Source organism: Natator depressus, chromosome 13 (assembly GCF_965152275.1).
Source record: "Natator depressus isolate rNatDep1 chromosome 13, rNatDep2.hap1, whole genome shotgun sequence".
Lineage (NCBI taxonomy): Eukaryota > Metazoa > Chordata > Testudines > Cheloniidae > Natator > Natator depressus.
This window is the reverse complement of record NC_134246.1, coordinates 37,546,522-37,573,051: the sequence shown is the minus strand read 5'-3', so window position 1 is coordinate 37,573,051 and position 26,530 is coordinate 37,546,522. Positions and strand designations below refer to the sequence as shown.

Sequence of the window (26,530 nt, the reverse complement as noted above, 5' to 3'; positions counted from 1 at the left end):
CTACAATAACTAACCCACCCCCCCAATCACCTAGGAGACCCTACAATAACAAAACAGTCCCCTAACTCACAGGAGACCCCACAACAACAAATCCACTCTCCCAGCCCCCAGGAAACCCTACAATAACAAACCCCCTCCCCCAACCCCCAGGAGACCCTACAATAACAAACCGGCTGGCGGGGCACATTGGTGCAGACACAGAGGGGCGGGGCCTGGAACACTGGCCCGCCCCTCTGTCTGTCTGTCCAGGCAATACCACCCCGGTCTTTCATCATACGCGGGGGAGGGCCTGGCCCCGAGCGGCCAATCAGAACCGGGGCAACGGCGGGAGAGACCGAGACAGAGAGAAGGACAGGGAGCTCCCCGCCTGGCCCCGCTCCGCCCCCCGCTTGGCGGGATCCCCCTTTAAAACGGGGCCACCGCCCCGCTACGAGAGGCACCCGGACACCTGGGTCCTTTCTGCACAGTACGCAGGATGCCTGCGCCGTATACGCGACTCCTGGGGTGAGTGTCTCCTCCCCTGTCGGTCTGTCCTCTGCACCCCCATCCCCCTGCACCCCCTATGTGCCCCCCGATCTCCCTGCACCCCCGATGTACACCCCGAACCCGCATCCCCCATGTGCCCCGCACCCCCTATGTGCCCCCCCCACCCCTATCCCCCTGCACCCCGATGTACCCCCCGAACCCCATCCCTCTGTATCCCCCATTCAACCCCTGCACCCCCTATGTGCCCCCCGCACCCCCCTATGTGACCCCGCATCTCCCGTGTGCCCCCGAATCCTCCATTCCTCTGCCCCGTCTTCATTCATTCCTTCTTCCTTTCCCTTCAGTGCCCGTACTATGGGGGTCCAGGGCTGGGTAGCAGGGGCTGCAGGTCGGGAGTGAGGGGCACCGGCAGAGCTAGGGGAGGCTGGGTTGGCAGGGAGCTGCAGGTCGGGAGTGGGAGGGTCTGGGCTGGCAGGGGGCTGCAGGTCGGGAGTGAGGGGCACTGGCAGAGCTGGGGGGGCCTGGGCTGGCAGGGGGCTACGGGTCGGGAGTGAGAGGGGCTGGGCTGGCAGGGGGCTGCAGATCGGGAGTGGGGGGGTCTGGGCTGGCAGGGGGCTGCAGGTCGGGAGTGAGGGGCATTGGCAGAGCTGGGGGGGCTGGGCTGACAGGGGACTGCAGGTCGGGAGTGGGGGGGCTGGGCTGGCAGGCGGCTGCAGGTCGGGAGTGAGGGGCATTGGCAGAGCTGGGGGGCTGGGCTGGCAGGGGACTGCAGGTCGGGAGTGGGGGGGCTGGGCTGGCAGGGGTCTGCAGGTCAGGAGTGAGGGGCACTGGCAGAGCTGGGGGGGCTGGGCTGGCAGGAGGCTGCAGGTCGGGAGTGAGGGGCATTGGCAGTGCTGGGAGGGCTGGGCTGGCAGGGGGCTGCGGGTCGGGAGTGAGGGGCACTGGCAGAGCTGGGGGGGCTGGGCTGGCAGGAGGCTGCGGGTCGGGAGTGAGGGGCATTGGCAGTGCTGGGGGGGCTGGGCTAGCAGGGGGCTGCGGGTCGGGAGTGAGGGGCACTGGCAGAGCTTGGGGGGGCTGGGCTGGCAGGAGGCTGCGGGTCGGGAGTGAGGGGCATTGGCAGTGCTGGGGGGGCTGGGCTGGCAGGGGGCTGCGGGTCGGGAGTGAGGGGCACTGGCAGAGGGCTGGCAGGTCGGGAGTGGGGGGGGTCTGGGCTGGCAGGGGGCTGCAGGTCGGGAGTGAGGGGCCTTGGCAGAGCTGTGAGGGCTGGGCTGGCAGGGGGCTGCGAGTTGGGAGTGGGGTGGGGAGGCTGGGCTGGCAGGGGGCTGTGGGTCAGGAGTGAGGGGTATTGGCAGAGCTGGGGGAGGCTGGGCTGGCAGGGGGCTGTGGGTCTGGAGTGAGGGGCATTGGCAGAGCTGGTGGGGGCTGTGCTGGCGGGGGCTGTGGGTCGGGAGTGGGGGGGTCTGGGCTGGCAGGGGGCTGCGGGTCGGGAGTGAGGGGCATTGGCAGAGCTGGGGGAGGCTGTGGGTCGGGAGTGGGGGGGAGGCTGGGCTGGCAGGGGGCTGCGGGTCGGGAGCAGGGTGGGGAGGCTGGGCCGGCAGGGGGCTGCGGGTCGGGAGTGAGGGGCATTAGCAGAGCTGGCGGGGGCTGTGGGTCGGGAGTGAGGGGCATTGGCAGAGCTGGGGGAGGCTGGGCTGGCAGGGGGCTGCGGGTCGGGAGCAGGGTGGGGAGGCTGGGCTGGCAGGGGGCTGTGGGTCGGGAGTGAGGGGCACTGGCAGAGCTGGGGGGGACTGGGCCGGCAGGGGGCTGCGGGTCGGGAGTGGGGGGCATTCGCAGAGCTGGGCTGGCGGGGGCTGCGGGTTGGGAGTGGGGGACATTGGCAGCTGGGGGGGATCGTGTTGTATTTCTCAGGGCTGGGGCCCTCACTTCCTTGTGTTCCTTCCACGTCACCCGCCCCTCCCCCGGCTCCGCCCCCCTCCCCCCCCCCAAGCGGATCCATTGCGGTTTGTTTTTCTGCTCAGCAGGGTCAGGGCTGGGCAAGCGTTTGGATGGGAGACTGAAGGGTGCCCCTCACTCCCGACCCGCAGCCCCCTACTGTCCTCCCCAGGGGGGCCGTGCTGCAGGGAGCGGGGGGGGGGTGCTGCTGTGTTATGTGTGGCCGTGCCCCACCCCAGAGGCAGCAGCTGTTCTCTGGCTGGGATCCACCCCTGACTGGGCAAGTGTCCCCAGGGTCAGCGCTGGGGACAGCACGTCCTGGCCGATCCCCCTCTGGGGGGCTGCCCCTCTGTCCCTCTCCCCCCCCTCGAACTTTTCTACCCAGAATCCCCCACGGCCACCAGGTGAAAGTCCAGGCAACGTGTCTTGCCTCTTGGTCTTTGCCCTGCCAGCGGTCCCCACCCCCGCTCCAGGCAGCCTGCCAATTCCAGGCTGCTGTGGGGCACACGCCCTGCCCCCAAGGCCATGTGAGGGGCATGGTGGGGGGTGCTGGTTTGGTCTAATCTAGCAGAGCTCCCCCCCAGACTGATGGGGTGGGGGCTGGCTGCGCACGCTCTGACATGCATGGCACATGCGTGTGGGACCTGCCACAGTGCTGACGCCCTCACAGAAACACGGCTGCTCTCCTCGCACACTCGCAGGTCCTCATGTCGGCACACCCGCCGCAGAGTCACTGCCATGTGTCCCGGCACCACGAGCGTTGGGCAAATCCCAGCATCCTCTTAGCTCTGTGACACGTTTGCATGATTACTTCATGTCCGGCACTGCCAGGAGTTCTTGTGCAAACACATGTAAACATGCACTCTTGTGAAAATCTATGCACTCTTGTGCATGCTTTGACCCACTTGTGCAAATGTGTGCATTCTCATGCAGGCTCATGCGACCACACCAGCTTTTGTGCACACTCAGCAATGCTTGTGCAAGATCATGCAGTCTTCTGCATGCTCTGACACACTTGTGCAAACACATACATTCTTGTGCACACTCATGTGAGTTTATGCAAGTGCACGAGCCTTTGTGCACGCTCACAAAGGCTTGTGCAAGCTCACGCACTCTTGTGCATGCTAAGCCACGCTGGCAGAAGCGTCTCCACCCCAGTGTGCGCCCAGGCAGCCGTGTGCGTGTTTCTATCCCCGCAGCGCCCACTCAGGAACCTGTGTGCAAGCGCATACGCTCTCGTGTGGGCTCTGCCACGTGGGAGTGCATGCACACGTGTGCACACTTCATTGCAAGCCCACACGCCCTTGTGCACACCCAGAGAGGCCTGTGTGAGCTCGCACGCTCTTGTGGAAGATCTGGTCCCAGCCTCTCCTCACCCCTCTCCCTGTTGCAGGCAGGGTGCCCGCTCCCTGCGGTGCTGGGGGGGCGTGCCGGTCCGGTCGGCCCATGCCCTGCGGGTGCCGAGCGGGGACCTGAGCCGGCTGCCGGGCCGGCTGCGGGCGTTCGTGGAGCACGGGGTGCGGCTGTGCCAGCCCGAAAACGTTCACGTCTGTGACGGCTCCGAGGCTGAGAACGGGGCCATCCTTGGGCTGCTGGAGGCTGAGGGCGTCATCAAACAGCTGGGCAAATATGAGAACTGGTAGGTGCCTCCCGGACGCCTGGGTCCCCTCCCCACTGTTCAAACCAAACTACCCACAGTCCTTTGCATCACTGTCCTTCTCCTACAAACTACCCATAATCCGCTGCTCCTGCTCTTGCAAACTACCCACAATCCTCTGCAGCAGGTTCCCACTGTGCCAATTTACCTACAGTCCTTTGCACTGGTGGGGCCAAATTACCCCCGATCCCCTGTCCTGCTTTCACCAGTTACCCACAGTCCTTTGCAATAGGCTCTCGGCTCTCCTAAGATCCTCCCTCGCGGGGCTGCAGTGCTATCCCGGACACCTGGGTCCCGTTCCCCATCCTGTTCCCTGCCCACCCAGGGGCTGCAGCGCCGTCCTGGATGCCTGGGTCCCGTTCCCCATTCCGATCTCCCTGCCATCCCAGACGCCTGGGTCCCTGGAGGAGGAGGTGCTGAGGGTGGAATGACTCCCTGGCTCTTTCCCCACCCAGCTGGCTGGCCCGCACGGACCCCAAGGACGTGGCACGAGTGGAGAGCAAGACTGTGATTGTGACAGAGAACCAGCGGGACACGGTGCCCATCCCTGCCGGGGGTGCCAAGGGGCAGCTGGGCAACTGGATGAGCCCCAAAGGCTTCCAGGAGGCCATGGATAGCCGGTTCCCTGGCTGCATGAAAGGTGATGAGCCCTTCCCCTCTAGGGGGCACCAGGGGGCGGGAAATGGGCCCCCATCCCCCTATGCCCATCGCTCTGTCTCCCCCTCCAGGCCGCACCATGTACATCATCCCCTACAGCATGGGCCCCATTGGCTCCCCACTCTCGAAGATTGGGGTGCAGCTGACGGACTCTCCCTATGTGGTGGCCAGCATGCGGATCATGACTCGGATGGGGGCCCCCGTCCTCCGTGCCCTGGGCGAGGGGGAGTTTGTCAAGTGCCTCCACTCCGTGGGGCGCCCCCTGCCCCTGGAAGGTAAGTCCTGGGCTGTTGGCAGATGCGGTGGGGTAACTCCCCTGGGCACACACAGCCCAATCTGTCCCATGGGTGGATGCGGCGGAGGGGTAATGCCCCAGAGAGACACACAGCCCCGAACACTGGTGGGTGCAGTGGGATAACACCCCCAAAGAGACACACAGCCTGGCCCCCAACATTGGTGGGTGTGGTTGGATAACACCCCCCACAGAGAGAGAGACATATAGCCCAGCCCCCAATGTTGGTGGGTGCCGTAGGATAACGCCCCAAAGACGCATATACAGCCCCCAACACTGGTGGGCGCGGTGGGGTAATACTCCCGTACCAACGCCGCCCAATTGCTGGCACGAGCAGTGGGACGATACCCCAGACACCTTCACCCCCTATTCCCCCGTCTCTGCTCCCCACCCCTCAGAGGAGCTGGTGAACAACTGGCCCTGCAACCCCGAGAAGACCCTGATCGCCCACGTCCCCGACAGCCGGGAGATCGTCTCCTTCGGCAGCGGCTACGGCGGGAACTCGCTGCTGGGGAAGAAATGCTTCGCTCTGCGGATTGCATCCCGCATCGCCAAGGACGAGGGGTGGCTAGCCGAACACATGCTGGTGAGGGGCAGGGCCCGGGTGCCTGGGTTCCATCCCCAGCTCAGGTGGAGTTGAGTGGGTAGAGTTGGAGGGGCTGAGAGACAGAACTCCTGGGTTCTGTCCCCAGCTCTGGGAGGGAAGGGGGGGTCTCGTGGTTAGAGCGGGGGGGAGGGGGGCTGGGAGCCAGGACTCCTGGGTTCTATCCTGGCTCTGGGAGGAGAGTGGGGTCTTGTGGTTAGAGTGGGCGGGGGGAAGGGAAGGGGCTGGGACTCCTGGGTTCTGAGCCTGGCAGGCTGGGACCAAAGGCCACTCTGTGTTTACGTCCTCACTCCCGGATATTTAACGAGCAAATATTAGTTAATCAATGCCCGGGCCCTGTTGACATCCCAAGTGAATGGGGCTGTGTCTGATGCCAGTGGGGCAGGCAAGGGGCCACCCAGTTCGACCCCCCGGGGGCACTGGCCACAGCAGGAGGTCAGAGGGGAATTATGGGTAATTGGCTCAAAGGCTTGTGGTAGGCTGACAGGAGCCAGCCTCTGTTGCAAAGCACGGTGGGTAATCTGAGCGCCCAGCTGTGAACACAAAGGCCTGTGGGTCACCGGGGAGAATGGGAGTCTGGTGCAAAAGATGGTGGGATGATTCACACACCAAGGATTGTGGGTAACTGGCTGCAGTGGGGTTACTATGCCAAGGACTGTGGGTAATTGGATAGTGTGTTGCAAAGGATTATGGGTAGTTGGCTAACCTGAGACCATGTTGCAAAGGATTGTGGGTAAATTTGGGGCGGCTGGGCTTTGCTGCAAAGGATTGTGGGTAGTAAGGTAGCCTGAGACCATGTTGCAAAGCATTGTGTGTAATTGAGAGCTGCTGGGCTCTGCTGCAAAGGATTGTGGGTTGCTGGGTAGCCCAAGACTGTGTTGCAAAGTATTGTGGGTGGTTTCCCGCTCTCTGCTGCCCCTATGCTCTCCCTGGTGGGGTGCAGGGAGCCCACGTGAGCCCCTAATGTTCCCACTCCCCCTGGACCCCCCAGATCCTGGGCATAACCAACCCCGAGGGGCGGAAGAAGTATGTGGCAGCTGCATTCCCCAGCGCCTGCGGGAAAACCAACCTGGCCATGATGAACCCCACGCTGGCAGGCTGGCGGGTGGAGTGCGTCGGGGACGACATCGCCTGGATGAAGTTTGACAGCGAGGGTGAGGTGGGGGGTGTGTGGAAAAGGGAGGTGTTGTGGGGGGCGGCAGATCTGGGATGGGGCAGAGGGGATCTGCGGGGGGATGTGGGAAGAACCCCAAGGTGAAGGGCTGGGATATAAAGGGACGGGGTATGCAGGGGGCGGGATGGGGCGTTAGGGGCCGAGTATAAAGGGGCGGAGGGCGTTAGGGGAGCCCATCTGGAGAAGGTGTCTGGGGGGATCCAGCGTGGTGATGGGGGGGACCCCCAGCAAGGAGCCCCCCCCAGCTAACCCCTTCTCCCCTCCCCCAGGCCGGCTGCGGGCGATCAACCCCGAGAACGGGTTTTTTGGGGTGGCGCCGGGCACCTCCATGAAGACCAACCCCAACGCCATGCACACGGTGCAGCGTAACACCCTCTTCACCAACGTGGGCGAGACCAGCGAGGGGGGCGTCTACTGGGAGGGCATCGACCAGCTCCTGCCCCCCGGCACCTCCATCACCAACTGGCTGGGGCGGCCCTGGGCTCCGGGTAGGGCCATGGCCGCTTCCCCCTCCTCCCCCACCAGCTCCTCCCCACGGCGCCCCCTAACCTCTCTCTCTGTGCCAGGTGCCAAGGAGCCGTGTGCTCATCCCAACTCCCGGTTCTGCGCCCCGGCCCGCCAGTGCCCCATCATGGACCCGGCCTGGGAGTCCCCCGAGGGCGTCCCCATTGACGCCATCATCTTCGGCGGGAGGAGACCCCAAGGTAACCCCCCCTCCCCCACCCTCCTTTCCTGCCTCCTCCCGGACTCCTGGGTCCCTCAGCAGGCTCACGCTACTCTCCCCCTCTCCCCAGGGGTGCCGCTGGTCTACGAAGCCTTCAACTGGCGGCACGGCGTCTTTGTGGGCAGCGCCATGAGGTCCGAGTCCACCGCGGCTGCCGAACACAAAGGTAAAAGCCCCCGGATGCCTGGGTCCCGTTGCTTGGGCCCCGTGCTCCTTATCCCCCCTCCCACCTGGGAAACACGAGCTCTGGGGCTCCCATTATGCCATCCCAGTGTCTCCCCATTACCCACAATCCACTGCACCACTGTTTGTGATGGCAGACTACCAACAGTCCTTTGTGCTAGAGTCCTGCAGTGCCAAATCCCCCACAATCCATTGCCCCAGAATCCCACTCTTGCTGAATACCCACAATCCAATGTGGTAGATTCCCACCATTCCTGATTTACCCACAGTCCTTTGCACTGGCCTCCCCCAATTTACCCACAGTTCTTTGTAGTGCACTCCCACCATCCCCGGTTACCCATAGCCCCCTGGCTGACCTTCCCTTCTCTGCCCTCACTCCAGGCAAGGTGATCATGCACGACCCCTTCGCCATGCGCCCCTTCTTCGGGTACAATTTTGGGCACTACCTGGAGCACTGGCTGGGCATGGAGGAGCAGCGCGGGGTCCGTCTGCCCAAGATTTTCCACGTCAACTGGTTCCGCAAGGACGCAGCCGGCAACTTCCTGTGGCCGGGCTTTGGGGAGAACTCCCGGGTGCTGGACTGGATCTTCCGGCGGGTGGAAGGGGAGGAGAGCGCGCGGGAGACGCCCATCGGCTATGTGCCCCGGGAAGGGGCCCTCGACCTCCAGGGCTTGGCCAAGGTGGACTTCCAAGAGCTCTTCTCTCTGCCCAAGGCCTTCTGGGAGCAGGAGGCACGGGAGGTACGCAAGTACCTGACCGAGCAGGTCAACGACGACTTGCCCCGGGAGGTGATGAGGGAACTCGAGGGGCTGGAGAGTCGGGTGAAGAAGATGTGAGGGGGAGCAGGGAGGTGGCCCGCCAAAGACACGGCCCTCGTGGAGTTTGTTTACATAGCATTTCCCCGCCTCGCCCAATGCCGCCGCCATTTCAGTGCCTTGCTGCGAGTCAGCTGTCGTCTTCCCGTGACGTGGGTTGGCAGTCTTCTTCTCTTGACCATGGTTCCGCCACCTTGTTTGCTTGAGGAGTCAGCCATTTTGTTCCCTCGATGTGGGTTGGCCATCTTCAATTGACATAGGTTGGCCATTTTCTTCGTTTGACCTTGGGAGGTTGGCTATTTTCTTGCCTTGACTGCGGTTCCGCCAGCTTCTTCAACTGACGTGGGACGGCCTTCTTGTTTCCTTGACACGGACTGGCCATTTTATTTCCTTGATGATGTCCAACATCTTGGTTCCTGGATGCGGGCTGCCCATTTTTCTCCTCTTAACCATGGTTCTGCCATCTTGTTTCCGTGCCCATGAGTTGGCCATCTTGTCCCCTTGAAAGATTGACCGTCCTTCCAGCCAGATTTTAATGTAGTCACTTGTGAGGTTGGAACGTCCCAGCTGGGTGTCACCATCGGGTCCAGTCCTTCACACAAATCGGGGCCTCGGCATCTACCGTCAATCCTGTCCTCCTAAACCCAACATCAGCACTTGAATGCAAACCTAGCAATCTCCAGGCTTTGCTCTGACAGTAAGGCTTATTTTAACCACGATCTGTGCCCCCCGTTGCAACACTAAAAAGAAACCACCGTCCGTGGCCGGATTTCTCAACCGCACTGACCGTTTGCCCCCCGTAACTCAGCCCAAGCCCAGTTCCTAAGCAGTATTAACCCTAAATCGACTCAGGATATGCCAGACCTCTCCGTCAGCCCGCATCCTCACCCCATGCTCAATGCCCCTCCCCAAGTGGGATGCTGGCCAAATTCCCAACTTTGACCCCAATCCCCCCCCCTTCGACCCATCATCTCTAACCACGCCAGGACACCCCGGCCCTTTCTCTAGCCGTAGTCTCCGCGCCTAACCATCATGTGAGCCCTGAGACCCACCTCAAACTGGACCCCCCCACCGTCCCGAATCCTCGATCCGTTCTTCCAGCCCCACCAGCCCTCCCTCCCGGTGGGCTCTTGCCATCAAGCTGAGGTGAGCTCTTCAACCCCCCCACTTCCTTCGCAGCACGTGGGCCGGGCGCACCTCTATCGGGGGGGCGGGACGGCTGCCGGTGCCCCCCGGCCCTGGGGCGGGAGCCAGGGCAGATGAGCTGGCTGGTAACCCGGGCGCAGGCTGGGCTGAAGGGGGGGCAGGAGCGGCAGCGACGCGGGGTCCATGCGGGAGTCTCTGTCCTACACGAGGGCGTTTTGTTACGAATCATTGTTAACGAGACCCGAGTGTCCACTAATAAAAGGGTTTGAAGGTCACGGCTGGTTACTGGAGCGGGGACGGGGGCGCTCATCTGACCTGGGCCCGGGCCAAGCGCAGTTACCCATGAACGGGGGGGGGGGGGGGCAAAGTCTGCAGGTGGGAGCGGGGGGGGGCCAGGTATAAAGGGCTGGGGGGTGGGGCGGGGCATTAAAGGCCGGGTATAAAGGGCAGGGGCTGGGGGCCTTAGGGGCCGCTATAAACGGGCTGGGGGCGGGGTATAAAGGGACAGGGGGTATAAACGGGCCGGGGGTGTTGGGGTGGGAGGAGTTAGGGGCGGGGTATAAAGGGGCTGGGGGCCTTAGGGGCCGGTATAAACAGGCGGGGTATAAAAGGGCCGGGGGGGGGGGGGTTAGGGGCCGGGTATAAAGGGGGGCGGGGCGGGGGCGTTAGGGGCCGGGTATAAATTGCCGCGGGGCGGGGCCGGGCTCCCCATTTTATGGGTTATACATCTTCCCCCAACCAATCAGGCGCCGTGGAACCCCCTAGTGGCCGTCAATCATCAAACTCCATCTATTCTGGGAGCCAGGATCCTCTCGGGCCCGCCTTCAATTCCCGTCAATCACCTATCTATTGTCCAATCAGGGACCTGGTTCGCTCTCAGGGCTCGCCTCCCAATCTCTGGTCTCAACCAAGTCCTTGTCAAATCAGAGAGGCAGTGTCCCTGGGGAGCCAGCCTCCCATGTAGCCTGTCAATCACTTTTTTAAACTCCAATCAGAAGAGTCGACGCCTTCTTTTTTCCGCTGTCCCGCCTCCCTGTTTCCAGGGCGAGTCATATGGTAACTGTCCAATCAGAGAGGCCGGGCTGTTAGTCTCCAAGCTGCCACAAGTACTGCTTCTCGCGAGCTGTCACTCTCCACCCAATCCCCGAGTTGGTCTGTGCTTCAGATCCCCGCCTCTCCTCTCACGATGGAGGAGGGCCAATCAACGTGCCGAATTTTCTACAACGCCCTCTACCCCCCTTGGTGTTGAGATGAGGAGCCAATCAGAGGGCGCCGGGCTTGCCCTTCCCCTCTCTTCTTCCGTTAGAGGCGGCTGCGGCTCCAAAGATGTAAACAAGGCCTCGCGCTACGACCGTTGGCGGGTGAGGAAGGTCTCGCGGTTAGGGGAAAGGAGGGGGAGAGAGTTTGGAGGCTTCTGATTGGCCACGGCCGGCCCGCAGGGGAGGGGGAGGAGGTTGTTGGGGGAATCCGGTGGGTTCTGATTGGTGGGGGGGAAGGGAGCTGGGTTGTGGACAGGGGTAGCCAGAGTGCCCCCCTAAGTATAGGACGTTCTGATTGGTGGGTCTGGGGGAACATAGGGCGCTCTGATTGGTGGGAGGCTCTCTTGCCCTTAAGAAGCCCCCTGGTTGGTGCAGTGGTTCTCAGCCCTTTGTACCGGTGACCCCTTTCACACAGCATGCCTCTGAGCGCGACCCCCGCTTGCCCATGTTTAACACCAGCGGGGCTTGGGGCGGAGGCCGACCGCTCGCCATCCCCGTGTAATCACCGAGGGGGCCCGACCCCCAGTTTGAGAACCCCTGGGCGGGTGGGTTAGAGGCTGGCATACGAGAGGGGGCAAGAATCAAGGCGGGGTTGGCTGTGCAGTCAGGCCCCTGTGACTGGTGGGTGGCACGCTGAGGGGAGCAAGAGTGCCCCCTGAGTATAAGGCGCTCTGATTGGTGGATGGCTGCTAACAAGTCATTGGTGGGTCCTTGTGCTATCTTGAGTGGAGCAAGTGTGTCCCCTGAGCGTAGGCTCCTCTGATTGGTGGGGAAGGGAGCAGGGCGCTGAATGTACAGGTCTGATTGGTGGGCAGGGAAGCAGCCCTCATTGGTGGGTAGCTGCAGTATGTATCACAATGGCCCCCTGAGAATAAAGGGCTGTGATTGGTGGGTGGCTGTGGTATATTGAGGGGGGACCATAGGTTCCCCTGAGGATAAAGGGCTGTGATTGGTGGGTGGCTGTGGTATATTGAGGGGGGACCATAGGTTCCCCTGAGGATAAAGGGCTGTGATTGGTGGGTGGCTGTGGTAGGCAGAGTGGAGGCAATAGGCCTCTGATTGGTGGCTAAAGGTTTTCTTTTCAGGGAGCTTCTTGTTCCTGACTGGCTGTGCGGGGAATGGGAGAGGAGCCAACACAGCAAACCCCTGGGCCTAGTTCTAGACAATGCTATAAGCATGGGCTCTCGTAGCAGCAGCGCCAGCTCTGGGGGCCAGGACCCCCAGGACGGCAGGCCCCAGAGGGGCTCCAGGCTCCTGGGGAGGGAGGAGGAGGAGAACGACGATTTGGATCTGGCCCAGGTACTGGCAAATCTACTGCGCAGGTAACTTACTTCACTGCCTACTTCTCTACATGCAGCACAGGGGTCTTCCCACCTGCCTAGGGTTGCTAACTGTCTAATCGCCCAAACCCAAACACCCTTGCCCCGCCCCTTTCCTGAGGCCATGCCCCCTGCCCACTCCATCCCCTGCTCTCCCCCACCCTCACTCACTTTCACCGGGCTGAGGCACAGGGTTGGGGTGCGGGAGTAGGTTTGGGTTGTGGGGTCTGAGAGGGAGCTTGGGTGCAGGAGGGGCTCAGGGCTGGGGCAGGGGCTTGGGTGTGGGAGGGGGTGTGGGTTCTGGGCTGAGGGTTGGGGCAGAGGGGTTTGGCGTGTGGGAGGGGGCTCTGGACTCAGCCTGGGATGGGCAGGGGCTTGGGGTGCAGGACAGGATGCAGGAAGCTGGCTCTGGGAGGGAGTTTGGGTGCGGGAGGGGGCTCAGAGCTGGGGCAAGGGTTTGGGGTGCAGTCTCCAGGAAGCACTTACTTCAGGTGGGGGCTCCCGGAAGTGATCGGCATGTCCAGCTCCTAGGCTCAGGGCCAGCTAGGTAGCTCTGCACACTGCCCCTGCCTGCAGACACTGCTCCCGCAGTTCCGATTGGCTGGGAACCACAGCCAGTGGGAGCTGCGGACCCAGCGCTCAGGGTGGGGGCAGTGCGCAGAGGCCCCCCGGCCTCCCCTGCATATAGGAGCTGGAGGTGCCAGCCACTTCCAGAAGCCGCACGGAGCCAGGGCAGGCAGGAAACCTGACTCTAGCCCCGCTGCGCCACTTGATTTTTAGTGGCCTAAAATCTCCCGGATTGGGTTCAGTAGCATCTGGGAGTTCGAGGCTGATTCCAGGAGATGCCCGGCCAATCTGGGAGGGTTGGCAACCCTACATCTGCCCTAGGGTGGGGGGTGGGACATGGGGCCTTTCCCCTCTAGGGGGTGCCAGCTCCGATCTGGCCTCAGCTGGCATAGGGAGTGGGCGCTGGGGCTTCTCCCCTCCCCTCCCAAGTGGAATCACAAGACAGGATGCAGTGTGAATGCAATGATGACTCTGCTGCTGGATCGAATCAGTCGCTCCATGACTGGCCCTGGCAGACCTCTTCCCCGTGGGATCTATGAGACGCAAGCAGAAAATCCAGTTGGAACCATCAGCACGTCGGGGGCAGGTGGGAAGAGGGGAAACCTCAAATTTAACCTCTGTGGGACTGGAATTAAATAGTGGCTCATCAGGTGACCCCGAGCTCCCAGGGAGACTTTGTGCCCCGACCGCTGGGGGATTATGACACCGGAGCTGAGAGGGTTTGGCCCAGATGATCACGCGGCTCCCTTCTAGCCTAAGAATCGACAAATCCTTCACACCAGGGCACTGAATTCTGAGAACAGGAAATGAATGCAGGTTTCTAGATGGCGCACCCCAGACTCCTGGGTTCTATCCCTCCGCAATGCCAGAGGCCTCCTGGGCTAGGGTTTGGGACAGGGGCTGAAGGGGAGGTCGGGCTGATGAATGAGCTCTGGTTTCTGCACCCCGCAGAGGTCAGATTCGGTTGGTGCCAGGCGGAGGCGCAGCCAGTGTCCAGGTGGTCCAGACACTGTCCGATTCAGACGATGACAACGACAACGCCTGGGAGGGGCGGTTGGGAGACAGTTACAACCCCCCAGGTACAGACCAGGATGCCTGGGCTCTGCCCCCAGCTCTGGGAGAGGACTGAGGACTAGTCGTTGGAGTGGGGCAGGGGGGCTGGGAGCCAGGACTCCTGGGTTCTGTCCCTGGTTCTGGGATGGGAGTGTGGGCTAGTGGTTATAACAGGGGAGCCGGGACTCCTGGGTGCTGTTCTCTGCTGCTATTTATACCTGGTACATCTCTGCCCCCCCACAGTGGACTCTGCGCCTGACACCCGGGACGTGGAAAGTAATGAGATCAAAACCCAGATCCAGCTGGCGAATGGGATGCTGGGCTCCAGGCGAGCCAACCGCAGCATCCCTCACCTCCTCCGCCAGGTACGTGGCCCCTCCTGCAGGGGAGCCCTGGGGCCAAAGGGGAGTGGGGTCTGGTGGGTTAGAGCACAGGGCCTGGGCGCCCGGACGCTGGGGTTCTCACACCCGCTTTGTTCCCTCTGCAGAGAGAGTGGGGCTTGTGCCACAACAGCAGCTTTTCCCCGGGCGAGTGCTCTCGTGTGATGTCCCAGTGAGTATCGGTGGTGGTGGGGGCGGGCCTTGGCAGGGGACTCCCCACTGACCCTGTGCTCTCTGCACCCCCCAGTTTCCTGCCCAACCAGCTGGCATTCACCGACTCCTACTCCCAGAAGGTGTTCTGCGGTGTCTACTCCAGGGATGGACAGCTCTTCATGTCCGCCAGTCAAGGTATGGGGGCGGGGTGGCTCACCAGCTTACCCACAATCCCCTCTGCTCTTGCCACAGGGCTCCCACTGCTGCCTGGCCGCTTGGCCTTGTGGGTAAGCAACAACCCAGAATATTCTCTCCTGCCTTTCAGAAGAGAGTAGTACCAGCTTGCAGTGCCACCCACCCGCTTGGCATTGTGGGTCAGGGTCATGCCCTTGTGCATTGTGAGTAACCACTCTACCAGAATCCTCTCTGGTCCCATCTGAGGGTCCTTCAGGGGAGCAATCTGGGAGGGCCCTTACCCACAATGCAAAGCAGCTGAGCTGTGCAGGGAGCTCTTGGGCGAGAGCAGAGAGGATTCTGGGAGGGCGCTGGGTGGTAGATGCTCAGTGCCGCCCCTTCCCTGTTTTGCAATGTGGGTACGGGCCATCCTAGCATTCTCCCTCCTAACCCCTCCCCTCTCTCCCTGCCCCCCTCCCAGACCAGATGATCCGTCTGTACGACTGCCGCCACAGATGCTTCCGGAAGTTCAAGAGCATCCAGGCGCGGGATGTGGGCTGGAGCATCCTGGACGTCACCTTCACCCCCGACGGAAGCCACTTCCTCTACTCCAGCTGGTCCGACTACAGTGAGTAGGGACTGGGGGCAGAGCCTGCCTTAGCCCCCCTGCCCCCAGGCAGGAAGCACTGACCAACGTGTCTCTCCCTACTTCCCTCCCCCAGTTCACATCTGTAACATCTATGGCGATGGAGATGTCCACACAGCACTGGATCTGAGGTAATGGGGGTGGGGACTGCCATGATATGTGGGGCTGGAGGGGTCAGCTATCATGATATGGAGGGATTAAAGGGGGTATTGGTCATTGGTCTGGGTGGGGGCGATTGCCCGGCAGGCAACATATGCCCCACTTTGCAGAGGGAGGAGACTCTTCTCCCCAGCCCTGACCCCGGATCCCTGCCAGTCTGCCACAGGGGGAGAGCCCTCCCTGACCCCCAGATCAGAGGATCAGTTAGACCCAGAGCATGGGAGAAAGAGCCACCAGCCAGGCACTGAGGGAAAAGATTCCCTGAGCCCACTCCCTCTAGTGTTCCACCTCCTGCTGTGGCGGATCCCTGATGCCTCAGAGGAAGATGGAGGGGAGGGAATACCCAACATGCATCTGGCCAGACTTCCATCTCGGTTCCTTCCTGACCCCTCCAGGCTGAAGCCCTGAAGCATGAGATTGGAGGTTGGGTATCTGCTTCAAATGAACGCATGGGGCAGGGGGACAATACGGACCCATCCTGTTCTCCCCAGAGACATGAAGGAAGGGGAAGAGCAGGGGGACCCATAGATTCATGGACTCTGAGGACCACGCCCTCCCCCGTTGCAGGATTTCAGTGTCTGTCTCTCCTCGTCGCAGGCCGAACGAGCGCCGGTTCGCCGTCTTCTCCCTCACGGTCTCCTCCGATGGGCGGGAGGTGATTGGCGGGTAAGTCACAAGGGGGGCCCCACCCCCCCCAGAGCCAAGAGCAGCCCCAGGTGGGCTCCTGCATTTCCAATCTGGTCATGTGGTGAGAGCAGAGAGGATTCTGGGATGGCTCTTACCCATAATGCACATTGGGATGGCCACTGCCTACAACTGACTTCTGGGCGTCCCTCCCACCTCTTTCTAAAAGGCCCTTGGGCGAGAGCAGAGAGGATTCTGGGACAGCACTTGACTACCCAGCCATGCGCTGTGGCTCTTACCCACAATGCATAGCAAGGTGAGCCCCACTGAGCCAGGTTAGACCAGCTGGGCACCCCTCAGGCCCAAACCTCTCCACCAGAGGGGCAGGATCACTCTCTGCCCCTCAGACCCTGCCCCATCTCCAGCCTCACTACCTGATGCCTCAGTTTCCCCTCCCCAGGGCTAACGACGGGTGCATCTACATATTCGACCGGGAGCAGAATAAACGGACACTCAAGGTACCTCCCCTGCTGGGGGGCAGGCGGACACACTGGGGCAGGGAGGGTTCTGGGAGGATGCTTACCCACAATGCTGTGCGGGTTGGTTCACTGGGAGCCCCTTGGTGACAGCAGAGCGAATTCTGGGCACAGGCGTTTGCGTGACAGTCCCAGCCCCAGAACACTTTTTTAAAAACTGGAGTTTTATTGAACTCGGTATCCAGAACTGAACAGCCCCAGCTTGCCAAGCACCTGCTGCTGAGCCCCCCGAATTCTGCTCTTGCGCCCCGACCTGTCCCCTTTGACCTCTTCAGTCAACTTCCAATCCTTAAGGCACGGGGCGCAGGGAAACATTGCCGGGGCGCTGCCTTGCGAGTGCTACGTTCTCCCCTCGGAAACAGAAATAACGTGGTACCGTGGTCCGGCGCTCCCTGCAACGCATTAGCAGCCGCTGGGAGTCCCGCTAGCTCGTAAGCGCCATCTCAGCTGTGCCAGGCCTTTGTGCGAGACTACAAAGCCGAGATACCATGGGCAGAAGGGACCAGCGTGCTCATCTCCTCTGACCTAGATACCGCAGCTCATAGACCTCCCCCAATAATTCCTAGAGCAGCTCTCTTGATTTTTAAAATCACCGGTGATGGAGAATCACCATGACCCTTGGTACATTGTTCCAATGGTTAATTACTCTCATGGTTAAACATTTATGCCTTATGTCTGGTCTGAATTTGTCTAGCTTCAACATCCAGCCACTGGGTCCCATCACAGCTTCGTCAGCTAGACTGCAGAGCCCATTATCAAATATTTGTTCCCCAGGTAGGAACTTACATAGACTGATCGAGTCAGCCCTTAACCTGCTCTGTGTCAGACTCCAGGAGCTTAAGTGGTTTGACTTCTCATTCGAAGGCAGGTTTTCCAAACCTTGAATCCTTCTCATAGCTCTTCCCTGAACCCTGTCCAACTGCGCTTGAACTGCGGACATCACAGCTGGGCATAGCATTCCAGTGGTCGCACCAGTGCCAAACTCCTAGGTAAAATAACCCCTGGATGGAGCAGTGCAAATAATGGATTTTGTGCTTCCCTGGCGATTCCAAAATAATTTTTTTGCTTCGGATCGGCGTAAAAACCAAACCTTTTGACAGATCAGTCTCAGAAAATAATTCGTTCCGGGTGGAGTGAAACATTCTGACACAACCACGAGGGGTGGTTTTACTGCTGACCATTTAAAAGCATTTGTTTTTTAATCAAATGAAAGAAGATTTTGAACAGAAAGTTGGGAAATGGAGACACGCCACGTTTTGATTTGGGGGAGGGGTTCCCTCGCCTGCTTTCTCTCCCCCGCCCCAACCCAAACAATTTGAAACCAGCTCAAATTGGCAAAAAGTTTCAGCGTCACATGATTCTCCTTTTTTGTTAAAGCTTCAAAGAAACTTTTTTCTGGGCTATGTGGCATGTGACAGGCACAAGTCCATCCCGGTGATGCGTTCCCCAGTCTGATAGTTGGGTTTAGACGTTATCACCGCTGGACATCTTTTCTCTCTAGCTCTGAGCGTCCGCTGGTGATTTCGCCTCTTGTCTGCTACAGCTTTCAGACTCCACAGTCTCGTTGTGGCAGTGGCGCCTTCCAGCAGCCGGTGCGAAGGTGACGGCGTTCGGATTGGCAGCTCCCAAACCATCCTGCTCCTTCCCCAGCCATGGATGGAAGGGTTCAGAGTTCAGCGTCTGCTGCTGTCATGTAACGCAGTTGATCTTCAGTCTGCAAATCACTGGGGTCTGAATTTCTCTCCTCAATCTGAGCTCAGATTGGGCTAGTTTGCCTTGTTCCCTGCATCTTCTGTGGTGGCGCTGAAGTTACAAAGCAGTAAAAACTCTTTGCCGCCCGCTTTTATTCTGTCGTCTGGACAGTCTTTTCAAGAGCTGGACATCTAGCTTGAAAACCTGGCCCCCCTGAAAGATTCCTGCCAAATACTCTCTCCCCTGTTCAGGAGCCGCGCAAGGCGCTGGCTGATCCTAGCAATTTGTTCCACCTCTTTATGGCCTCTTTGGAGTTCCCAGTAAACCCAACCCCAGCTGAGATACAGAAGAGGGGGATTTCCATGCCATCGGTTTGCCATGTCGTGGTAGACCAACCAGGCTTGTGTGTTTCACCTCAGACTCGGGAATCTGCTCTCCATAATTCCGGCTGAACTTTAGCCGGATCTTTTTGTTTCCTGACAAGCTCTGCCTCCTGTTGGAGGCTAAGGCCGGAGTAAACCACCTGAGTCCCAGCTTCTGGGATTTTGGGCTTGTCAGAAACCCCACTTCCAAGCCCCACAGCCCCACCCCAGCTGCCCTTTCCTTGGGAGTGGCTGGTTGTGCTGTTTGATTTAAACGCGCCATCGAGGGTGGGGGCGACGCTGTTCCCACGGGTGTTTGGCTCTTCGTTCCCTTCGCTCGCCCCTGAGCCTCTGTGAAATCTTTCAGCCCGCTGCCCTTTGTTTGATCTTCCTTTGTTAACTCCAGCAATGGAGGCATCCCTGAGCACCTGTCTCCTCCCTGTTTCCGCACAGTTCTGTACTGTGGGGTGACCCCAGAAATCCTCGCCCCCAGGCTGGGAGCAGCACCCCCAGCCCTGCTGAGCTGTCCCCTTTCGCCGCTTTAGCTGAGCGCCAGCCCTTAAGAGGGAAGCAGAGCAGGGAAATGGCCTTTGAAGAGCTAATGCCACAGGGCCAAGCGGCTAGGTCCTTTGAGCAAGAGCAGAGAGGATTCTGGGAGAGGGTTTACCCACAATGCAAAGCAGCTGGGCTGCCCTGGGAGCCCTTGGGAGGACAGAGGATTATGGAAGGGGGCTTACCCACAATCATAGAATCATCAAACTGGAAGGGACCTTGAGAGGTCATCTAGTCCAGTCGCCTGCACTCAAGGCAGGATTAAGTATTATCTAGAGCAGGGATCTCAAACTCAAATCACCACGAGGGCCACATGAGGACTAGTACATTGGCCCAAGGGTCGCATCGCTGACGCCCCTCCCGCCGCTGCACCCAGGCCCACCCCCACTCCACCCCTTCCCCAAAGTCCCCATCCCAACTGCGCGCCCTCCCTGTCCCTATTCCAACCCCTTCCCCCAAATCCCCACCTCTTCTCCACCTCCTCCCCTGAGCACGCTGGTCCCCACTCCTCTCACCCGGAAAGCACTAAGCGCCACCAAACAGCTGTTTGGTGGTGGGAAGCGCCTGGAGGTAGGCAGAGGAGTGGGGAGGCGGTGCGGGAGGGGAGGTTGGTGGCCGCAGCAAATCGGGCCGCATGTTTGATCGAGACCATCCCTGACAGGTGTTTGTCTAACCTGCTCTTCAAAATCTCCTGTGATGGAGATTCCACAACCTCCCTAGGCAATTTATTCCAGTGCCCAACCACCCTGACAGGAAGTTTTTCCTCATGTCCAACCTAAACCGCCCTTGCTGCAATTTAAGCCCATTGCTTCTTGTCCTGGCCTCCGAGGCTAAGAAGAACAATTCTTCTCCCTCCTCCTTGTAACAACCTTTTATGTACTTGAAAACTGTTAACCTGTCCCCCCTCGGTCTTCTCTTCTCCAGACAAAACAATCCCAGTTCTTTCAGTCTTCCCTCACCGGCCATGTTTTCTAGACCCTTCATCGTTTCTGTTGCTCTTCTCTGGACTCTCTCCAATTTGTCCACATCCTCCCTGAAATGTGGCGCCCAGAACTGGACACAATACTCCAGTTGAGGCCTAATCAGCGTGGAGTAGAGCAGAAGAACTACTTCTCGTGTCTTGCTTCCAGCACTCCTGCTAATACAGCCCAGAATGATGTTCCCTTTTTTGCAACAGCGTTACACTGGTGACTCATATTTAGCTTATGATCCACTATGACCCCCAGATCCCTTTCCACAGTACTTCCTAGGCAGTCATTTCCCATGTGTGTGCGCGCGCGCAACTGATTGTTCCTTCCTAAGGGGAGGACTTTTGCATTTGACCGTATTGAATGTCATCCTATTTACTTCAGACCATTTCTCCAGTTTGTCCAGATCATTTTGAATTTTAATCCTAACCTCCAAAGCACTTGCAACCCCTCCCAGCTGGGTATTGTCTTCAAACTTTATCAGTGTGCTCTCTAGGCCATTATCTACATCATTGATGAAGATACTGAACAGAACCAGACCCAGAACCGATCCTGGCAGGACCCCACTCATTATGCCCTTCCAGCATGACTGTGAATCAGTGATAGTTACTCTCTGGGAATTATTTTCCAACCACTTATGCACCCACCTTACAGTAGTTCCATCTTAGTTGTATTTCCCTAGTTTGTTTTATGCAAAGCAGCTGGACCCCACTGGGTCCCTGGAGTGAGAGCAGGAGAGGTAGGCAGCTTACCCACAACGCAAAGCAGCTGGACTGCCCTGGATGGGACAGAGAGGATTATGGGAGGGCACTTACCCACAGTGCAAAGTGACTGGGCTGCCCTGGGAGGGCAGGGAGCATTTGTGGAGGGCACTTACCCACAATGCCTTATAACCCCTCACCCCCCCAGATCGAGTCCCATGAGGACGACGTGAACGCCGTGGCATTCGCCGACGGCAGCTCCCACATCCTCTTCTCGGGGGGCGACGATGCCATCTGCAAGGCGTGGGACCGGCGCACCATGCGGGAGGACGACCCCAAGCCGGTGGGGATGCTGGCTGGCCACCAGGATGGGATCACCTTCATCGACAGCAAGGTGAGGGCCCCTTAGGGGTAGAATTCTGCCCTGTGGGAGGGGGTGCTGGGTGCAGGGTGCTGACCCATCTCTGCCTCCCCCTGCCCCAGGGAGATGCTCGCTATTTGATTTCCAACTCAAAGGACCAGACCATCAAGCTGTGGGACATCCGGAGGTTCTCGGGGCCTGAGGGGCTGGAGGCTTCACGCCAGGCTGTCACCCAGCAGAACTGGGACTACCGCTGGCAGCAGGTGCCCAAGAAAGGTCAGCACTAGGGCATGTAGGCGTGAGAAGTGAGGTGGGGGGTGGGAAGGGAGGGGGCAGGGGCCCTGGAGTGGGAAGCAGGACATGAGGTGGCAGGGGGCAGGAAGTGGGGTGGCGGTGGGAAGTGGGACAGGATTGTGGGCATAGGGGATGGGGGCAGGGAGGGGAAGTGGAATGAGGTGGGGAAGGAGAAAAGGAGGGGACGGGGACAGGAAGTGGGGGCACTGTGTGGTGTTCTGGGGCAAGGGAGGGACAGGCAAGGCAAGGGCACTGTTCAGCTCGGGTGGGGCAGAAAGTGGTTGGCAAGAAGGAGGAAGTGGAGCCCAATGGTGGGGAAGGGGAGGCAGAGTAGAAGTCAAGGGGGATGCAGGAAGTGACATAAAAGGTGGCCTTGAGCCTGTCCCCTTGGAGTGGGGGAGCGAAGCAGGAAGTCCCACCCTGGGGAGGGATCTGGTGTGAGTGCGGGCGGGCTCTAACCCTGTCAATCTCCAGTCTGGCGCAAAACCAAGCTGCCGGGCGACAGCTCCCTGATGACGTACCGGGGCCATGGGGTGCTGCACACGCTGATCCGCTGCCGCTTCTCGCCCCCGCACCGCACCGGCCAGCAGTACATCTACAGCGGCTGCTCCACCGGCAAGGTGGTGGGTGAGTGAGGCGGGCTCAGCACCTGCCCCCTGGGCAAGGACAGAGAGTGGGGGAGCGAAACAGGAAGTCCCACCCACCAGACGAGGGCCAAAACAGGAAGTCCTGCTTGCAGGAGGGTGGGGATGGGGCTATGACATGGGGCAGGGCCACTGCCTGGACAGAGGTTGGGGGTGGGCCCCCCAGTGTACATACACGTGGTGGTGCCACTGTGTGGGAGTGGCTAGTGTGGGTAGGGGGTGGGGCAAAGCCTATGGGACCCTCCTGCCTGGCCCCTGAGCACCTGGGCCTGGCGGCCAGCCCCCAGCCCCTCCCCCGCTGTTCCCCCTTCCCTGCAGCTGCAATGCTCGGGTTGGGGGTGGGGGCTGCAGATTCCCGGCCTGACCCGGTGCTCCAGACAGCATGGTAAGAGGGCGGGGGTCAGGGGGCGGGGGTGTGGGGAGGGGGAGGGGCGGTCAGAGGGCGGTGAATGGGGGCAGGGATCCCCGGGAGGCAGCCAGGAAGGAGAGGAGGGGTTTGATGGGGCAGTTGGGGGTCTGGGGCTGGTCAGGGGACCAGGGAGGGGTGGATGGTGCAGAGGTCCTGGGGGGGGGGTGTCAGATGGGACAGGAGTCCTGGGGGGCCATCAGGAAGGAGAGGAGGGGTTGGATGGGGCGGCAGAGGGTTGGGGGACAGGGAGGGGTGGAGGGGGCAGGAGTCCAGGGAAGTAGGGGGGGTCGGCTGGGGGGGGGCAGGCCCCGCCTGACTGTTTGGGGAGACGCACCCTCCCCTCCCTGGCCCTCCAGAGTTTTGCCCCCTCTGCTGTAGGGGGAGGGGTCCAGAGGAAGATCTGGTACCTTCCTTGTGAAATAGGGGGCGGGGTGGGGGCAGCTGACCTAGGGAAAGGTCAGGAGGGCTCATAGTGGGGGGGCAGGTGGTGTGACCTATTGGAGTGGGCTGGGGGGAGGGAAACCCCCTTCTTCGGGGAGTAACCCCCTCGCTGCTCTGCCCCCAGTGTACGACCTCCTCAGTGGGCAGATAGTCAAGAAACTGACCAATCACAAGGCCTGTGTGCGTGATGTCAGCTGGCACCCCTATGAGGAGAAGATTGTCAGCAGCTCGGTGAGTGGGGGTCCCAGCGGGGGGGTGCTCTGCCTGGGACACTGACACTGCAGGGGGGGTGTCCCAGCAGGGGGTGCTCTGCCCAAGGGGGGACCCCAGCAGGGAGAGTGGGTCTCAGCAGGGGGTGCCCTGCCCTGGCAGGGTCCTTGGGGTGAGCTGCCCAAATGGGGAACCCCGGCAGGGAGGAGGGGGATCCAGTGGGAGGCGCTCTGCCTGAGGGGGGGACCCAGCAGGGAGGGGGGGGATCCAGTGGGGGGCGCTCTGCCCGAGGGGGGGACCCCGGCAGGGAGGAGGGGGGGGGATCCAGTGCGGGGCGCTCTGCCTGAGGGCGCTTTCACCCCTTTCTCCCCCCCGGCAGTGGGACGGCTGTCTACGCCTGTGGGAATACCGCCAGGCTGAATACTATGAAGATGATCTCAGGGACCCCAAAAACCTCCCTCCAGCTGGGGAGCCCCCCGCAAGCTCCCTTGGCTTCTTGGATAACTAGCCCCCAGTCCTCCGACTTGGGCGGCTGCCCCGTGTCTCAGTGCTTGGACTTGTGGGGACTGCGTTTGGGTTGCTCTGGGCCCTGCTTTGTGTCATGGACACCCCAAAAATCCTCTGCTCTGGCAGGGGGAGGCTTTCTCTGGCTCAGTACCCCAGGGGCCAGTTGGGGGAGGAACTCAAACGGAAGAGTCGGTGTTTCCCCCACAGTCACTGGGGTTCAGGGTCTTGGGACTCCCCCAGGGGACGTTTGCTGTGTATTATGGACTGATGTGTAATTTACCGGGTGGGGAATGGGGCACGAGGCCTGTCCCCTCTAGGGGGCGTCAGCTCCCATCCGGCCCCAGGGCCGGGACTGGCTGGCTCGGGGGGGGGCAGAGAATGGGGTACAGGCCGGATGGGGCCTGCACCCCCTAGAGGGGCTTTGGGCGACCTCCAGCAGGAAGCTCTCTACCCCCCCCTAAATTTGGGGGAGCCTGGCTGGAGGCCCCCACCCCATCTTCTTGACGTGCTCTCCCAGCCCCCCAGGTCCCCCTTGGCCCGCTCAGAGAGGGGGTGTGGGCCGGATGCGGGGTCCCCTGTTTGGCCTCCCCTGGGGTGATGTCGGGGGGCCTTTCCCCACCCTGCCGGGACAGTGGGGTAACCGGGGGGGCGGGCCCAGCCCCAGGGCAGCGTGGGGGCAGCCCGGGGGGGCTGTGGGTTCTGTCTGTGCCACCTGCTGTCTGTCAATAAACCTCTCGACATTCTTCCCGTTGGCCGCGTCCTCGGGGGCGGGGCCCGGGCTCAGCTGCCACCGCGAGTCACTGGCGGCCGAGGCCATGGCCGGGAGCGGGGGCCGCCTGCCGCTCGCCCTGCTGGCCCCTGTGGCCGCCGGGGCCCGGGCCCTGGCCCGGGGGCTGGTGTTCCTGTGCAGCGAGCGTTGCGCCTGGCTCCTGGGCGCCCCCTGCCTGCGGCGGGCCTATCACGCCTGGCTGGCGGGCGCCGTGCTGCTGGGGCCCCTGCTGCACCCCTTCGCCGACCCCCACGCCATCCTCGCCAACCAGCGCAATTTCTTCAGCCGGTGAGCGCGGGCAGGGGGCGCGGGGCGGGCGGGGGGGCGAGGGAGGCCCCGGGCGGGCGGGGGGCCTGGGGCTGGGGGGATGGGGTGGGGGCCTGGGAGGCCCGGGACCCCCCCTAACGTGCCCCTTCTCCCCGCAGCACCTTCGTGGCCTCGGCCTGGGGCTGGACTTGCATCCTGGCGGGCGGCTTTGCCCTGCTGGTGAGCTACGGGGCGACGGGCCGGGCGCTGGCCCCCCTGCGCCCGCTGGCCCGGCTGGCCGTGGGCACGGGGCTGCAGCTGGCCGCCGCCGCCGCCTTCGGGCTCGTGGAGGAGCTGACGGGCTACTGCTACGCCCCGCTGCCAGCCGGCACCCTGCTGCCCCCCGTGCCCGACCGCCCGGGCTGCCTGGCCGCTGGGCACCGCTGGCGCGGCTACCTCCCCTCCCGGCCCGCCTTCCTGCTCACCTTCTGCAGCCTGCTGCTGGCCGAGGAGCTGGCCGTCTTCCGGCGCTACCTGGCCCGCGGGCACCCGGCCGGCACCCCCCTGCGCCTCGTCTTCCTGCTCAACGTGCTGCTGCTCGCCCTGTGGAACCTCCTGCTGCTGGGCACGGCCGTGTACGGCCCGGCTCACGGGCCCCAGCTGGTGGGGGCCGCCGTGGCCACCCTGGCCTGGTACCTCACCTACCAGGGCTGGTACCGGGCCCGCTGGTCGCCGGGCCGCCCGGGGGCCGGCCTCTTCCTGAAGGGCACGCCACACGCCTGAGGGCCCCAGGCGGCCGGGAGAAGCCCGGGCCCCTCTCCCGGAGCCTTGAGAGGGACCGTGGCCAGGGGGTAGATGGGGTGGGGGGAGTGATGGGGGGGTGGCGGCCTGGTGAGGGAACCCAGGCATCCTGGGCAAGTGGGGGCAGACCTAGGAGGCCAGGTGTGGGAACCCAGGTGTCCGGGGAGGGCACCCTTCCCCGTCATCCTCGAAAGGGGCTGATGCTCTCTCCTGAGGGAAATGGGGAGGGGGGGCAACGTGGGGGGGAACCTAGGTGTCTGGGAAGGAATGGAGGCCCCCCTTCCTTTGGGGGTTGCAGGAAGAGTGGGGGGGTTAATTCAGGGCTGGGGCCCCAGCGATCTGGGGGGATCTCAGCATGGAGTGAATAACAGCAGCAGGACCCAGGCATCCGGGGCCCAAATAAAACATGGCCGCCTGCCCTCAGTGGGGAGAAGCCTGTTGCTGTGGTTTATTGGGATTCCTGGGGCAGGGGGACCCAGGCATCCGGGGAGGGGGGATGCTTGCAGCTTGGGAGCGATGGGGGAAGGGACCCTGGCATCTGGGGGATTAGCCTGGGGGGGGGGCACTGCTGGGGGAAAGCTCGCAGCCCTGGAGTCCTCCCTCTCCCCGCAGTAGAGGGCACTGCCGTGGGAAGCTCACAGCTCAGCAACCCCACTCCCACAGCTGGGGGCACTGCGCGTGAGGGGAGGGGGGAAGCTCCCAGCCTGGAGCCATACACTCCGCCCCCTGCGGGCACTGCTAAAAGAAGCTTGCAGCCTGGCCATACCTCCCCCTGGGGGTGCTGCTGGGGGAAGCTTGCAGCCTGGCCATCCCTTCCCCCACTAGGGTCACAGCTTGGGGAAGATCGCAGCCTGGACATCCCTCCCCGCCTGGGAACGCTGCTGGGGGAAGTTTGCAACCTGGACCACCCTCGCTGAGGGCACTGCTGGGGGAAGCTCACAGCCCGGCCATCCCTCCCCCACTGGGGACACTGCTGGGGGAAGGTCGCAGCCTGGACATCCCTCCCCCCCAGGGCCACTGCCAGGGGAAGTTT

At 61.8% G+C, this 26,530-nt stretch overlaps 3 protein-coding genes across 3 annotated transcripts; all 3 read left to right on the top strand.

Moving 5' to 3' along the window:
• The first annotated feature begins 302 nt into the window (after window positions 1-302).
• Window positions 303-9,939, top strand: PCK2 (phosphoenolpyruvate carboxykinase 2, mitochondrial). The gene is made up of 10 exons (XM_074969288.1): window positions 303-504; window positions 3,812-4,057; window positions 4,531-4,715; window positions 4,804-5,007; window positions 5,423-5,610; window positions 6,620-6,782; window positions 7,072-7,290; window positions 7,369-7,506; window positions 7,597-7,692; window positions 8,091-9,939. Exons 1-10 carry the CDS (start codon window positions 476-478, stop codon window positions 8,543-8,545), a joined length of 1,923 nt encoding a protein of 640 aa, XP_074825389.1. The 5' UTR covers window positions 303-475; the 3' UTR covers window positions 8,546-9,939.
• Window positions 9,940-10,884: 945 nt separating this feature from the next.
• On the top strand, window positions 10,885-24,072 carry DCAF11 (DDB1 and CUL4 associated factor 11). The gene is made up of 15 exons (XM_074969287.1): window positions 10,885-11,031; window positions 12,015-12,251; window positions 13,767-13,894; window positions 14,112-14,233; window positions 14,356-14,420; window positions 14,496-14,596; window positions 15,057-15,203; window positions 15,298-15,352; window positions 15,978-16,046; window positions 16,465-16,522; window positions 21,024-21,209; window positions 21,299-21,452; window positions 21,945-22,097; window positions 23,089-23,195; window positions 23,554-24,072. Exons 2-15 carry the CDS (start codon window positions 12,106-12,108, stop codon window positions 23,680-23,682), a joined length of 1,620 nt encoding a protein of 539 aa, XP_074825388.1. The 5' UTR covers window positions 10,885-11,031; window positions 12,015-12,105; the 3' UTR covers window positions 23,683-24,072.
• Window positions 24,073-24,496: 424 nt separating this feature from the next.
• FITM1 (fat storage inducing transmembrane protein 1) lies at window positions 24,497-25,550 on the top strand. Its single transcript, XM_074969422.1, has 2 exons — window positions 24,497-24,738; window positions 24,876-25,550. Exons 1-2 carry the CDS (start codon window positions 24,497-24,499, stop codon window positions 25,477-25,479), a joined length of 846 nt encoding a protein of 281 aa, XP_074825523.1. The 3' UTR covers window positions 25,480-25,550.
• Window positions 25,551-26,530: the final 980 nt, after the last annotated feature.